General features: G+C 46.1%; 1 protein-coding gene across 1 annotated transcript in view; it reads right to left on the bottom strand.

Annotated features, from left to right (window-relative positions):
- The window catches only part of FBXO10 (F-box protein 10), an 85,621-nt gene that overhangs the window by 7,871 nt on the left and 61,714 nt on the right, over positions 1 to 16,036 (bottom strand). The window contains exons 6-10 of the mRNA XM_008074148.2: positions 9,364 to 9,513; positions 7,135 to 7,271; positions 3,511 to 3,581; positions 1,937 to 2,089; positions 9 to 252 (exon numbers count right to left, since the gene is read on the bottom strand). Coding sequence (XP_008072339.1) covers positions 9 to 252; positions 1,937 to 2,089; positions 3,511 to 3,581; positions 7,135 to 7,271; positions 9,364 to 9,513 — 755 coding nt within the window. The remainder of the gene's footprint in view (positions 1 to 8; positions 253 to 1,936; positions 2,090 to 3,510; positions 3,582 to 7,134; positions 7,272 to 9,363; positions 9,514 to 16,036) is intronic.

Genomic DNA, 16,036 nt, shown 5'->3' with positions numbered 1-16,036 from the left:
TGTTAGACTCCACAAGAGCTACGGTGATGGGCCGGTGCAGTGGGTCACCCTCCTTCTCCAGCTCTGTCTCCCAGCGGATGTCATCTTCCTCCTCACTGAAGTTCTCTCGGGCCCTGTGGCCACCAGGGAACTCGCTGGAGCTGTCCTTGTGGCTAAACACTGCCATTCCATATAGGCCGTTGTAGCTGACGTGGTTGCTGGTGACGTGGGGCAGGCTGGATGACATCATCCACACACCACAGCCCTTGTTAGCTAGGATGGTAAAAGTCACTGACACCAACAACGTTGAGGCAGGCCCCCCCACACTCCCCAAGAGGGGGAGCCAAAAGGCACTGGCCTAGAGGACAGAGACCCTCTAATGCCCTTGGACAAGCCACTTTACAGCTCTGGCTGTAGACGTCTTCATGCAAGAGGGATAGTAAGGATCAGGCCAGTCTCACAGGTTGGGCTTATTCCACAAGGTATAAAAATGCTCTGAGAACTGTCAAGGAGACGCTTCCAGATCAGAAGCACACAAGCCCATAGTGACAGTGCTAAAGGGGCACCAACCCCTCTCTGCGCAGGAGATAGCCTCTGTGTGACCCTGAACAGGTTACTGACCTCTCTGTGCCTCAGTTGCCTCATCTTTATAATGGGGTTATAACTGTACCTAATTCAGAAGGCAGTCTTGAGGATGAAATGTGAGAGTGAGTGTGAAGGGCCTAGCAGAGAGGTTATCTTTATTATGATTATAGATACAGTCCAGAAAGACTAAGGCTTTGCCCAGAGTCACAGAGTGAGAGAGAACATTTTCTTTCCATGATTAGTCTGCTTTCATTATATTTTCATTTCTCTGGATCAGAAGAAAGGATAAGAGGACTTAGATGCACATGTTAGATGCACAGCTTATTTTATTTTTAATTAATTAATTTTTTTGAGTTGGAGTCTCACTCTGTCACCCAGGCTGGAGTGCAGTGGTATGCTCACAGCCACCACAGCCCCACCTGCTGGGTTCAGGTGATCTGTCCGCCTCAGTCTTCCAAGTAGCTGGAACCACAGGCATGTGCCACCATGCCTGGCTAATTTTTTTTATTTATTTATTGAAGAGATGAGGTCTCACCAAGTCGACCAGGCTGATCTCGAACCCCTAGACTCAGGCAATCCTCTCACCTCAGCCTCCCAAAGTGCTGGGATGACATGCCCAGCTTTTATTTTTGAGACAGGGTCTTGCTCTGTTGCCTAGAGTACAGTGACACCATCATAGTTTACTGTAACCTTTAACTCCTGGGCTCAACAATCTTCCTGCCTCAGCCCCCAAGTAGCTGGGACCGCAGGAGCGTGCCACTGCACCCAGCCAATTTTTAGTTTTTTATAGTGATGAGGTCTCGTTATGTTGCCCAAACTGGTCTTGAACTGGTCTCAAGCAATCCTCATGCTGGGATAACAGGTGTGAGCCACCACGCCCAGCCATGTCAGAGCTTACTTAAATGGCCCTTTCCTTAGTCATGATCCAACTCATGCCTTTGACAATTTTATTTATTTATTTTAGATAAAAATATAGTTTATTTAAAAGTAAATTACAGAAAGAGAAGGGAGAGAGAAGAGTCATCTCCCCAAGGTGGGGGAGGGGGACAAAGCCAGGAAGCACGGCAACAGCCACAGCTCAAAGAGCACATGGCCACGCCGGCATCTAGTAAGGCAATGGCTACCTTTTACTATTTTAAATGGGAGTAAAGCTCTCTGCTTTCCTGACCCCCTGGGATCAACCTGAATTACAAGGTGATTTATAAGAGGTTCTTCATCCTGACAGTGCCTGCTCTTCAGACGAGATCCTCAAGGCATAGGGAAAGGCAGTGACTTTTTCAGGACCCACCAGCTGGAGATAAAACCTGAGCTTCCCACCTCCCAGACTGGGCCTTCCCACCACCTTGTCCCTCCTGGGGAACATGCTCCTCACCATAGATGGTGTTTCCTTCTATGAGTCCTTTGCCTTCGTCTCCCACGACCACACCATCTGAGTAGCCAAAGCAGATGAGGTTACTCCTGAGGACAGGGATCCCTCCGTGGCGGATGTCTACACCTCCCCACTTATTCCCACGGATGACATTTTCTATGGAGAAAGGCAGAAAAGAAGGTCAATCCCCAAGGGCCACCTCCAGCTAAGACCAAGGCCACTCCAGACCAGAAGGTCCAGGTTTTATTCTGCCAGTAGTCAGCACCCTGAATCCTGTCTGCTGTCCTGAGGGCAAGGCTTGTGTCTGTCTTGTGTACTCCTATGGCCTTGAGGATTGGTGAACAAGAAAAACTGGCTGTTCCCCCACAAGCCTGACAAGATGCAGACCTGTGCTTTCAACATCACTCTGTACTCTGACCAGACCCTTCTCCTCCAACCTCCTTGGGAACTGCCTCCTCTTGGCGGTGGCCCAGGAAACCATGGCAGGGAAGATTCAGCCTGCCAGGACTGGGGTGCCGTGGCTTACGAGACCCTTCTTGCCTCTGTGACCCCTGCCTCATCCTCCTCGCTCACTACACTTCAGTCCCACAAGCGATCTCTGCTCAGGCATGCTGAGTCTGTTCCCACAGGTGGCCCTGCGTGGAAGGCTCTTTTTCTAGGCTCCTCCTCCCTGTGCCTCAGGTTCTGCCTTACTTGTCACCTTCTCAGAAGGCTGTCCTGACCACACAGTTAAAATACTACACAGTCCCTCTACCACCTTATCTTAATTATCTGTAGAGATTCATCACTCTTAGGATTTTTTTGTGCTTGCATATGTATGCTTTTATTTATCTGTTTCTCCTACAATGTCTGTTCTGAGGGTAGGGATGGCATCTGTTTTCTTCACTGCTGTATCTCCAGCTCCTGGAGCATGGCCTCCATGTAGTATGTGCCCAGAAGATATCTGATGACTAAAGGCTGGATTCAGTCAGGGGGACACCCTTGGTCAATATTTGCTGAACCCCCGTCATATCCCAGGCATGGCTCTTGCTCCTCGCCTTGTGAACTTACCTCTTTATAACAGAGGAGACTGACAAAACACACTACTAAGAAATTAAGTAAAGGGCCCTACAGAGGACGCGTCCTGGGTACAAGTGAGTGCATCTGGGTATAATGGAGAGGTCAGGGAAGGGTTCCCCGAGGAAGTGACACTGACACCCAAAGGATGAGCAGGGGTTGGCCTCACAGAGATTGCCAGAGCAGGAAAAGTCCATTCAAAGCCAAGGGGAGGGATTCAGACTGTGGTTTGGGATTGATGCTTCTGAAAGCGTCCTGGGAGCCACCTGGTGAGATCCTATCAGCCCTGGGGCTGGCAAGGACAGACCCACTCCCTCTGTGCTAGGCTCTCCTTGTGAGCAGCATGGCCAGTATGCAGCTGCTGTCTCTGAGTGCGAGCCCACTGGTCAGAGGAGGAGGCCAAAGTTGGTGGGGTAAACGAATGCTGTGAGGTCCTGGAGCTGGGGAGTGACACCAGAGGATGCATGCCTAGCTACTGATGGCCTTGGCTGGCCGAGGCTCCAGGCAGCTCCATCCCGTACCTGTGATAAGGCCTTTGCCATTCTCGTTCACTGCTATGCCAGCAGCACGGCCCTTGAAGATGTGGTTCCCACTAAAGTAGAAGGAGAATAAAACAAAGAGGTGAGGCCAGGGCACCTATGTCACACTTCCAGGTGACTGTTTCCTTTTGGCTCAACCCCACGAGGGCATAAAGCAATTCCTGAAGTCCTGTGAACCAGGCATGCAGAAATCTTTAGTTATCACTGGGATGGCTTGACCAAAGACGAAATGCACAACTACGCTATATACAAGCACAATGAGATCCATTCACTGTGGCTCCCTTGCCTGTCATCTACACATCTAGTATCTAACCCTTAAGTGGAACTAGAAAATGTTTACAATTTTTAAAAAAATCTAGGGATCTCACTATGTTGCCCAGGCTGACCTCCAACTCTTGGGCTCAAGCGGTCCTTCCACCTCAGCTTTCCAACTAGCTGGGACTACAGGCACGTACCACTATGCCCTGACAGACTTTTAATACAAGTCTCACCTCCACTTGGAGAAACATGCACGTGTGAGTACGTAGGGCAGGTGGAATAAAGATGCACGAGGGAGCAGAAAAGATTTAGAAGGGGATAGACCAGCATACTCAGAACCAAGCTATTCGCTATAGATGAGCACAGTTTGAGCCCTGTGCTTCTCTGCAGCTGAGGCAGAAAGAGAAACACAATAGGTTATGTAACTTGCAGTGGCAAAAATATCTGTGGTTTGCCTCATCTGAGCCATTTCAGGGATCTCAGACTTCATTGTGTATCCTCCCCCAGACTCCTACCTCGTATCACAAAGAACATAAAGGATAAAAGTACAACCTATTCTCTCAAGGTGGCTGTTTGAAAAACCCAAGATACTGGTCTGATTATGATATTCCTCACTCAAAACTCTTGAATAATTTCACAGCACCCACAAGATAAAGTGCAAACTTCTTACCTTGGTGTATTAGTTTCCTATTGTTACTACAAGTTGCTGCAAACTTAGGGGCTTAAACAACACAAACTGTATCTTCTAGTTCAGGAGATCAGAAGTCTAAAACGGGGCTAGGTGCAGTGGCTCACACCTGTAATCCCAGCACTTTGGGAGGCTGAGGTGGGAGGAGCGCTTGAAGCCAGGAGTTTGAGACCAGCCTGGGCAACATAATGAGATCCTGTCTCAATAAGAAAAAAACAAAAGGAACAAAAATAAGTAAAAAACGGGTGTTACAGGACTAAAACTAAAGTGTCAGCAGACCTGTGTTTCTCTCCCTGGAGGCTCTAGGGAGAACCATTTCTCATCCTTCACAGCTTCAAGAGGCTCCCTGCATTTCTGAGTCTGTGGCCTCATCTTCGTTTCTGTCATCACATCTCCTTTTCTCTTGCTCTGATCCTTCTGTGTCCTTATGAGGCCCTTTGTGATTACACTATGCCCACCTGGAGAATCTAAAATAATCTCCCCCCACTTATCCCCACCCAAGGTTGTTAACTTAATCAAACCACAAAGACCCTCTTGTCTTGTAAGGCAACATATGTACAGGTTTCAGGGATGAGGACACGGACACTTTTGGGGCCATTATTCTGAATACCACACTTGATATTCAAAGCCCTTTGTGCCCCAGCAGCAGCGTGTCTTTGCCCTATCTCTTTGGTTATCTTGTGCCCAGACACCATACTTCTCACCATTTTCCCAGGCATACCCTCAGTTTCACTGCCTCTGGGCCCAGAATGCCTTTTCCCTGGCCATAAGTAAATCCTATGTACCCTGACCTGCTCACCCGTGGTCCCGGCTGAGCTCTTCTGGCACTCTGCATGAAGACTGAATTTACACACCGTTTTGGTTAGTCTGCCATCATGACTATGAGACTCTAAACTCCACAAAGCTGGGACCGTTTTTACATTTTAATATCCTTGTCCTCTTACACAGAGAAACTTGAATGTGTGTTAAATGAACACACATACATACAAACACATATTCTTATGTTAAGGCAATAAAGCAAAAGGAGGGAAAAGAGTGCGATGACCACTAGTTTTTAGTACGCTGTCTATAACAGTAAACAAACGGATGCCTTACAGTAATTGTACTGGTTCCAAAATGGTTAAATAGCAAAACAATGGAGTGTTCTGAGACTTTTCAAAATGACAAATATAAAGGCTATGCAATAACATGGAAAAAAGTACATGTTGAACTGGGTGTGGTGGCTCATGCCTATGATCTCAGCACTTTGGGAGGCCAAGGTGAGAAGATTGCCTGAGCCCACGAGTTTGAGATCAGCCTGGGGAACTTCGCGAGACCTCATCTCTACAATTAAAAAAAAAAAATTAGCCAGGCATGGTGCATGGTGGGGCATGCCTGTAGTTCTAGCTACTTGGAAGGCTGAGGTGGAAGGATTGTCTGAGCCCAGCAGGCAAGGTAGTGGTGGCCGAGAGCATGCCAGTGCCCTCCAGCCTAGGTGACAGAGTGATACTCCAATTAAAAAAAAAACAAAAACCAAAAAAGTACATGTTGAATAATGCAGAGGAAAACCCCCCAGAATTCATTTGCTGCCCAATACTGCCAGCTGTGTTCCTAAAGCACAAGCCTAACTGTAAGTCCTCTGCTGAAAATGCTTGATGGTTCCTCATTACCTAGACAGAAGATGGTGAGGTCCACCTTCCTCATCTGGCCCACACCTGTCTTTTCATCATTTCTTTCTCCCAGGTTGCATGGTGCAAATGAACTGCCACAGGTAGACAAAAGGCTATGCTGCAGTGACCAGAGGGCCCAAGATTTTCTGGAATAGTCTCGATTTAAAATATTTTATACCAGTATCAAGAAGCCCAGTCTTCACCTGTATGCAGCCTACTTATATAGTCAATCCTCACGTGTACTCCACAACTCTGTAAAAAAATACATTAAAAAAAACTTTACACCAGTGTCCTACTATGTGTCAGATTCTTTCTCAAGCCACTAAACTGTTTATTACCTCTGAATCTACTGTGCTCTGCTGCCTTTGCTCATGCTGTTTTGTTTACTAGGAATGTCCACTAACACCCTCATCTCCATGAGTGCAAGTCCTTACCCATATTTCAAAGGCCAACTCTAATGCCACCTCCTAAATGAAGCCTTCCCACATCCTCCCAGTCAGAATGCTTCCTCTCTGCTCCTGGTACCACTCTGATCACTGTCTGCCCCCTACTATAGCTGGGATGGCAGATACAAGGTTCCAGTCTTGCCACACCGAGCCTTCCTAACTATCACATCGTGACTGATCATGGCTTGCTTTCAGCTGAAGTTAGATGTAGCACTAGGATTAGTGCCAGGATTTAACACAACATTCCAGGTAACTACTATCAACTAACTGGAGCTATTAGGTGAGGAAAAACCACAATACCATCTCTATCTCAGAGTGTTTCTGTGCATGTTTTGCAAAGTCTACCCCTTGTTTGACCGTGTTACCCCTTGTTAGAAGTGCCCAGTAGTGCTTACTGAATAGAATGTCTACAGAGTTAACTGGAAGGGAACACAGTTCTGTGTCTGTACAGTTGTTTTAGTTAACAATGTTTTCAAATGGAAGAAAGACAGGGAGCAGGTAAACAGAGATGAAAGGAAAAAGGGACCATGGATGCGTGAGACAGTCTGGGTACAGCGGCACATACCTCACAATTGGATTTCCATGGTACAGGATATAAATGCCAGCCTCCTTATTTGAAAAGATTTTATTATTCCGGATGATGCCTTTCCCATTGCCAAGGACAACAATGCCACAGCGAAGACCATGGTGGATTTGGTTACACTGTAAGTAAAAGAGGAGACACTACAGAAGACAGATCAGACATGCTAGCAAGAAGCAGAGTGCGCACTCGCTGCCACGTTAACTGCACCAGGATGAACACAGTGGAGAGAAAAAAAAAGTCACCGGAAGATCCCCAGCACATGGCAAAGGGAAGGGGGCCATGCTGCTGCCCTGCCCTTCCTGCACAGGCATACATATCAAAATCTGTAAGGAAGACCACGAATACAGGAGTCTCCACAGGATGGCCTCTAAGGATGTAGGTATGCTGGCACTTACTACTGAGAGTTCTTACTCTTCACCTGCAAGGCAGGCTACCAAAAATTTCCAAGCCTCTAATGAGTCTCCCAAACACACAGTCATCTGGCCAGATCACACCTCCCAGGGGAAGGGCAGCACCCCAGTACAACAGAATTTTGACCAAGTGTAATCCCAGGGGGGCCACATCCAGAGAGGGGTGAGAGCCATTTGGCTTCTGGTCTCCCTTCTCATTCATGAGAGGGCCTCTGGAAAAATGGGGGGCTTAGTTGTCCCAGGAGACATGAGGTCATAGAACATGTATGAGCTATAGGATGCTTAGAGAGATTCACTTCTAACCTCTTTGTGCAAATGGGGAAACAAGCCCATGATTATATAGTATGTTTGTGGCAGAGCCAGATTTTAAACCTAGCTTTTCTGTCTTCCACTCCAGTTACTTGCTTTTGCAGTGATTTAATATTTTTAGATTTTAATAAACTATAACAAAATAGTCTCACTCTAAGTGTTAATTTGTAGCTGAAACCCAATCCCATACTTAAACCAGGAAGTTAGTTGTATCTTCCAAAACGATTTAACAGAAATAAAAGTTCTAGTTTGCTTTAAAGTGCTTCATGCTGTGAGCTCTTCTTATTCTTAACCTCTCTCCAGAGTTCTACTGGAGGATTTGGCAGAATCACTATTACACCACTGCCTAACAGAAGTCCCTCACAGGGCTGACAGCTCTGAAAGATGTATGCAATGGCACCTTCTCACAAAGCCAGGGCTGAAATGTGTCACTCCCTTCCCCGCTCCACCTGCTCAACTGGCCTATTCCTTCTGTCCCTCTGACCATGAAAAGGCAAACTCCTCTCATCTCTCTGATAACAGTGGCAATAATTTTCCAAGCCAAGGCCATGCAGTATCACCAGCCAAACGGCAGAAACACAGTGAGGGCAAGGGGTTGGCAGAGGACACTAGTTAACTATAGTTAGGAACTTTCTCTGTATTTTCAAGGGTAGTCTAGATAGAGTGGATTCAGAACATGGACCCTAAGTCAAACTGCCTAGATTCAAATTCCAGTTTTATCACTAGGTGTATGATTTTGGGCAAGATCTTCTGCCTCTTTGTGCCCCAAATTTTCTCCTATAAGGAAAATAATCATTCTTCACAGGGTTAGGTAAGGATTAAGTGATAATTAAGTAAATATCTAAAAAGTCTTACAAAAGTGTCTGGCATACAATAGGTATTATGCATAACAGTGGCTACTATTTTTCTAAATCCATAAAAAGTCCGTTATGTTTTCCAGTTGCTGGGAAATCTCTCTCAGAAAAAGCCAGAGCAGAAAAGGAGATGGTCTATCGTGTCACTTGTCATATATTCTAGGATTTTAAGTGGTTTTCACACTGGTAGAAAATCACACTAAATATGCCCTCACTATCCATAAAATAATGTTCATAAATTACTACCCTACATGTCCTTTTTACACAAAAGAAGACAATAACTTGGTGGGTTTTTAATTTTTGTTTGTTTGCTTTTGGATCCAAGTGTCTTTTAGGGCAGACATCATTATCTTTTTTCTTATCAAATTCAAAGCTAATCACAACACATGAGGGTTGAGGGTCCTGTTTACCTTCTTCTTTACTGATGGAAAAATTACCAGAAAATGGCTTGCTCAAGGTCACAACTAATTCACAGAGAAAGAAAGACAGAATCACAAAAACACAGAAAAAGAGCAGGCACTGCTTGCAAACTGGAAGCATATAAGTGCAAGATGGCAATATTTATTTAAATATCCTCCAAAAAGTTTTCCAAAAACCAAGAGCCACCCTGAACCGGGAATGAAGACAGAGAAAAGTACCAGTATGAGTGGGTTGGACTTTGTCCGGATGTCTACACCAGCCTCCGCATTGTGGTAAATGTTGTTGCCGGCAATCAAGCCTCCGCCTTCCAAGCGAAGAAAGATGCCTGATGCTCGGCAGTGGTAAATGTCATTCCTGAGCATGACGATCTAAGCAGAAAAGAGAAAGTCATTTATTTTCCCGTAACAAGAATTTTTTAGAAACCACTGGGGAACACCTGAGTCGCCTCCTCACCATCTGGTCCATGCAGTTCACCCTGCAGGTGAGAGAAGCACTTGAACGCAGGTACCACCACCTTCCCACTGTGTTTCCTAAGCACACAGACATCTCTGGGCCCTACCTGCTTTGCCCTGCAGGTTCTTCACCAGTCTCACATCGGTTCTTTACTAATGCCTAGATGGATGCCTGGCCCCATGCTCCATATTCAGAACTTGTAAGCATAGTATAACTGGACGGCAGATGGAAAGGAAGCTTACAGAAGACGGGATTGAGTGGTCCTCAAAGGCTATATGTGCTGGGGTTGCATGAAGAGTTCCCCAGGGGCTAAGGGTATAGCTACTCTTAATGAAATCAAGTTCCAGTTCCACCACTCCCAATGTGCCTTCATAAAACCCACCAGCCTGGGAAAGCACTGAGAGCAGGGTACCACGCAGGTCCTCCCTCCTCCCACCTTCCCCTCCACTTTATAAAACAAAAGCCTATTCTTGCCCATCCTGAATCTTTCATGGTCTTATCCTAGGGTAGAAAAACTTCTGAGACTCCAATCAGGGGACAGTTAGAAATATTGGTGTAAGAAAGCCTCTGTCAAACAAGGTACCATAACCCAGCAACCAGCTTATTAAGAGGACATATTTCCAATCACATTTTTTTCATATTTAATAAGTATAACTGGCCCCCATATTTGTGGGTTCTGCATCCAACTGTGGATTGAATATATAAACAAAATAACAATAAGTCCTCCCCACAAATTAAAAAATACAGTATAACAACATTTACATAGCATTTACATTAAATTTATTAGAAGTAATCTAGATGATTTAAGGCATATGGGAGGATGTGTTCAGATTATATTCAAATACTATGTCATTTTATAGAAGGAATTTGAGCATCAGTGAATTTTGGTATTCTGAGGCAGGGGGTGCTGGAACCAATCCCTCATGGATACTAAGGGGTGACTGCATATAAGAAATCTGAAATACATTTATATTGTCTCAACTGTATGTGTGTGTGTGTGTGTGTGTGTGTGTGTGTATTTATTTATTTATTTATTTATTTGAGTTGAAGTCTCACTCAGTCACCCAGACTGGAGTGCAGTGGCCACTCCCGGCCACCGCAGCCTCGACCTGCTGGGTTCCGGCGGTCCTTCTGCCTCAGCCTTCCAAATAGCAGGAACCACAGGTGCACGCTACCATGCCCAGCTAATTTTTTGATTTATTATAGAGATGAGGTCTCACCAAGTTGCCCAGGCGGGTCTCAAACCCGCAGGCTCAGGCAATTCACTCACCTCGGCCTCCCAAAGTGTGGGATTACAGGCTGAGTCAAAGAGCCTGGCTTCAACTGTATATTAACAGTGGAATATATTACATTATGATAAATTTATAATACTAGTAAGTAATATATTTCATTAGGATAAAATTCTGGGAAGAATTAAGTAGAACAAAAGTACAATTTCAAGGTTTAGGCTTCTGCTTAACACGGAGAAAGTTGGAGAGAGCGTTGTTCCCTACTGATCAACAAGAAAATGGGAAGGTAATATATACGCCTTGGAATCCATTAGAGAGCTGAGGCTGCAGGACAACCAGCTAGCCTGAACTCTAAAAATAATACCTGGCCGGGCACAGTGGCCCACACCTGTAATCCCAGCACTCTGGGAGGCAGAGGTGAGAGGACTGTCTAAGCCCATTGGTTCAAGGCCAGCCTGGGCAACATGCTGAGACCTTGTTTCTACAATAAATCAAGAAAAATTAGCTGGGTGTGGTGTCGTGCGCCTGTAGTCAGCAACTTGGAAGACTAAGGCAGAAGAATTGCTTGAGCCCATCAGGTCAAGGCAGTGGTAGCCATGAGCGTGTCACTGCACTGCAGCCTGGGCGACAGAGTGAGACTCCAACTCAAAACAACAACAACAACAACAAAACAATACCAGCGCCTTCAAGGAAGTGAGAAAGCGCTGAGAGCAGACCACCACACAGGTCCTCTCCCCACCTTCCCTTCTGCTTTATAAAACAAATGCCTGGGCACTTGCTTGCTGAACAGATATAGGAGCATACAAATCAGAAGAAGGATTCAGCTCATATGTTTAATGCATTGTTAGAGGCCGATTGGGAACTAACGTGAGCACAGAAACTCTGAGAGTACCTGCCATCTATTCACTTCTCCATGGGCCTGATGAAGGACTGACAGAAAGGCTGGGGCTAGAGACAGCCTCCCTCCAGGTGCAAGTTGGGGAAAAAGGGCAGCAGTAACTCTGAGAGGCACTAAGTCCCTTCTGGATTAGTTCCCCTAACTTTCCTACAGAACAATCCTTATATATGAGAAACAGGAAAAACAAACCAAAAAACTCTACCAGGGGGTAGTGGAGGAAAATGTCTTGGGCCCAGACTATCAGAGCTCTCCTAGCACCGTGGGTGAGGCAGGATCACTGGAAAGATTCTACTGCCAAGCCTACAGCCACAGAACCTACTGACCCAGGACAACAGAGAAACACTGCCAGCACCCAGAGAGACAAATGATGGCAGTCTACTACCGGAGAAGGTGAGAGCAGGGAGAGCACACCTGAGAAGCAGGTCCAAAGTGGGAACCTAAAGTGAGAAAACAACACAAAGTAACAATCCAGGAACCTGAAGCCTGTGGGACACCAAGGATAACCACATCATCACGACCCACACCAGTTGATTCCTTACTAGACTGAGGCCTTAAAGTCCTGGCCAAAAAAGCAGCATGCCCATTTTCAAACATAAACACTACTGACCTCAGTCTCTACTGTCCTACATAAGATACCTGACTTCCAATTGAAAACTGCAAAACATACACAGAAGTAAAACCATCCCTGTCAGTGATACTTTTTTTCCAGGAGCCTCAAGCAACCAGGCTCCTCTTCCAAGCAACCAGGCTCCTCTTCCAGCCTTCCCTTCCTGGGCATGTGCTAGAGGCAGGGTGATGGCTCTCTGGTCACTGGATCAAAGCCTTGCTCCCTGGCAGAGACTAGCTCAATAAGCCCACACTCCCACTCATGACCCCCTGCTTGTATTAATGCCAACTGGCATGTAATTGTTCCTGATGCTGAGTGCTCATGAGGCACCATGGACCTTTTATTCGTCAAAAACCCTCAATATAAATTTTTTAGGTTCCTTGTTAGAGTCACTAGGAATTTTTGGCTGTACAACTCCTGCCCAAAATCCCATGGGACAATTGTTCAAAAATGCTACAACCAAGGCTATATAACTTTTGCCTGTCCTTGTCAATGAGTCTAACTATGACCTGTACAATGACAGCTCCCATGTCTGCACATCAAAGCACATCTCTTATCAGTGCTACAAACCCAGGCAACCAGAAGGCACCTCTGCTAGATGCTTTAAACTCAGTGTGCCCAGAATAAACTCACTCTTCTCTCCATACCCTAAGCCTCTCCCAGTTCCTGCCATTGCCTCGGCTACTTGCACCAGATAACTAAACCTCATGCCCTGACTACTCCCTCCCCGATTCTCCCTTTTAGCTCACCAGGCTGCCAGAGACGGATCTCCTCTCCATCTTTGGATCATGGTTAATTACTGCTCCTCACTGATCTCCTTGCCTCTAGCCTTGCTGCCTTCCATTCTATTCTCTGCAAAGCTGACAAAATGAATTTTCAAAAGGCAGCTCTGGCTACAGTTCTCCTCGGCTTAAAAGCTTTCAGACATAGCAAAGATGACCAGGAAAACATAAGCCTTCAGCACAGCTGTCAAATAACCAACCGTAAGCACCAAAGAGGCAAAAGAGAGAAAGGTCCACTTGCCCCCAGGCCCAGAGGCAGAACCACAGTGCCCAAGATAAGCCACAAGAGTAAAAGGATCCCTTCAAGGAAGTTCCAGAAACAAAGCCTGTCCAAAATCAACCATCTTTTCAAAGAAAACCTGGGAAAAGGAGAAGACCAACACTATTCAGCCACTACCATGGCTGAATAGGAAGCTCAAAGAGAGCCAAAGCAGGTCAAAATGAGTGAGGAGAGATCTCCATCACTTCAAGAGACTCCCTGGATAGCCAGTAACTTCAGGGTGAGGCCAGAGACCAAAGAACCAGTTGCAAAGTCTTCAAAAGGTTGGGCCACTGATAAATGGCCAACTGTATAAACAGAGAATGTTATATCAGTCAGCACGGTGGCTCACACCTGTAATCCCAGCACTTTGGGGAGGTGGAGGTGAAAGGATTGCCTGAGGGTTCAAGACAAGCCTGAGCAACTTGGTGAGACCTGTCTCTACAATAAATCAAAAAAATTAGCTGGGTGTGGTGGCACACGCCTGTAGTTCCAGCTACTTAGAAGGCTGAGGAGGAAGGATTGCCTGAGCCCAGCAGGTTGAGACTGTGGTGGCTGTGAGCATGCCACTGCCCTCCAGCCTGGGTGAAAGAGTTAGACTCCTAATTAAAAAAAAAAAAGAGAATTTTACATCAACAGGGTACACCCACAGTTGAGGACCAAAAAGAGAACCTACTGTGAAATGAAAAAATAAAATAAAAAGTTTTCATGCTGGGCTCGAAGGCTCAGCCTGTAATCCCGTGCCTTTGGGAGGCTGAAGTGAGTTGATTGCCTAAGCCTGTGGGTTCAAGACCCGCCTGGGCAGCGAGACCTCATCTCTACAATAAATCAAAAAATCAGCCGGGCGTGGTAGCACACGCCTGTAATTCCGGCTACTCAGAAGGCTGAGGCGGAAGGATCGCCGGAGCCCAGCAGGTCGAGGCTGCGGTGGCTGGGAGCAGCCACTGCACACCAGTCTGGGCGACAGAGTGAGACTCCAACTCAGAAAAACAAAACAAAACAAAACAAAAAACTTTTCAGTGAGTTCCCATTGTCCTCAAGGCAAACTCCTGACAAGACCTCTGCAGCTCAGTGAACTGGCTCCTGTGACCCTCTTGTTCTCAACTCCTCTCACCACCTTCACCTGCTCTGACCATTACATTACTTAGAACTCCATTAAAGTGCTACATCCTCTCATATATGGGCCTCTACACACACCTCCCTTGTCTTACATCTTCACTTGCTAACTGTTACTCTTCCTGCACAGCTCAGCCCAGGCACCGCTCCTCCAGGAAACCTTTCCAGTTCCTTGAAGCTGAGTGAGGAGCTCCTTTCCTGGGCTTGTATGCCACCCATGGCTTACCTCAATCATAGCCAGCTCACACTGGACTGCAGTAGTCTTTAAAAAAAGAAGTCTTTATTAAGCACCTGCCAGGCACACTGCTAGGTACTTTTTATACATATGACCTTAGTTAATCCTCACCACACCCTGGGGATAGGCAGACTCATTAGTCCAAAGGACTTAAGAGGCAGAGTCCAAATTTTACTTAAAAAGCCATATTCCTAACAACTATGCAAAGCCTGCCTTGAGGGCTTGACTCAGATCCTTTCATTGTGGCTCCTATGAAACCAAAGCTATCACCCCTCTTTTTATTTGACCACTTTCTTTCACGTTGTTTATAGCAGTCTTACATTGTATTCAAAGCACTACCACCTAAATCCACTTTGATGGAAGTGGACTGGCTGGGTAGAACACAATTAAAATGCAACTGCTATTAACCATTCTAGAAGCCTGTAAGACCCATTTGTGACATTTGTACAATATCCTTTAGTTTACTTCTGCCAATATAATGTCACTGGACTCTCCAATTCCCAGCGAGAGAAGCAAGGCAGGAACATTTATTTCCATTTTACAGAAGTGAGGTAATGTTCACAGTTAGTGGAGAGGTGAGACTCAAACTCAGGTGCTATGCCATGTTTTCTTCTGCAAGAGCTGTCTTTGCCTTCAGAAGCCTTTCCTGTTATCAGTCATATACAGGATTTGCAGGGTCTCTGGTGCCTGCAGTGTTTGCACATGTGAGGTGCTGACCACACCAATGGCTGGAAGGACTGCCCTTAGCATCAAGGCCAAATGGCTCAATGGGGCTTCTGCTCACCTTCCCAGCTTCCTCTTTCAAGCTGTTCCCACTCACATCCAGCCCTACTGCAGAACATTCCTGCCACTGGAATGCCCTCTCTGTAGCTCCCCTTCTCATCACACACAATACATTTTCCCTGGGTCCTCTACTCATCTTACTCAGCACCTTTTCTTCTCAGTGACATTATTTTTTCTACTACAACTCTGGTGATGTGGCACGTTTGAGAAGCAGCATGACATAGCGAAAGGAGGTAGATGACCTGGGTTTTTAGTCTCAATTCTACCTCTAATCTGCTGTGTGACCCTAAGTCATTTTCTCTCTCTGGGATTCTGTTTCCTTTTCTGTGAAATGGGAGAAATAGTTCCTGCCCTGTCCAAATCAGATGACGGACATGAAGTGTGTGTTGAGCTTAAAAAAAAAAAGATTATGTTTAAAATACAAAACAGAGCCGGGCTTGGTGGCTCAGTCTGTAATCCCGCGCCTTGGGAGGCTGAGGTGAGTGGGTTGCCTGAGCCCACGGGTTCGAGACCCGCCTGGGCAACTTGG

The sequence above is a fragment of the Carlito syrichta genome, unplaced genomic scaffold (assembly GCF_000164805.1).
Source record: "Carlito syrichta isolate Samal-C Ts95f unplaced genomic scaffold, Tarsius_syrichta-2.0.1 Scaffold316346, whole genome shotgun sequence".
Lineage (NCBI taxonomy): Eukaryota > Metazoa > Chordata > Mammalia > Primates > Tarsiidae > Carlito > Carlito syrichta.
The sequence above is the reverse complement of the archived record's forward strand: the minus strand, read 5'-3'. Positions and strand labels throughout refer to the sequence as shown.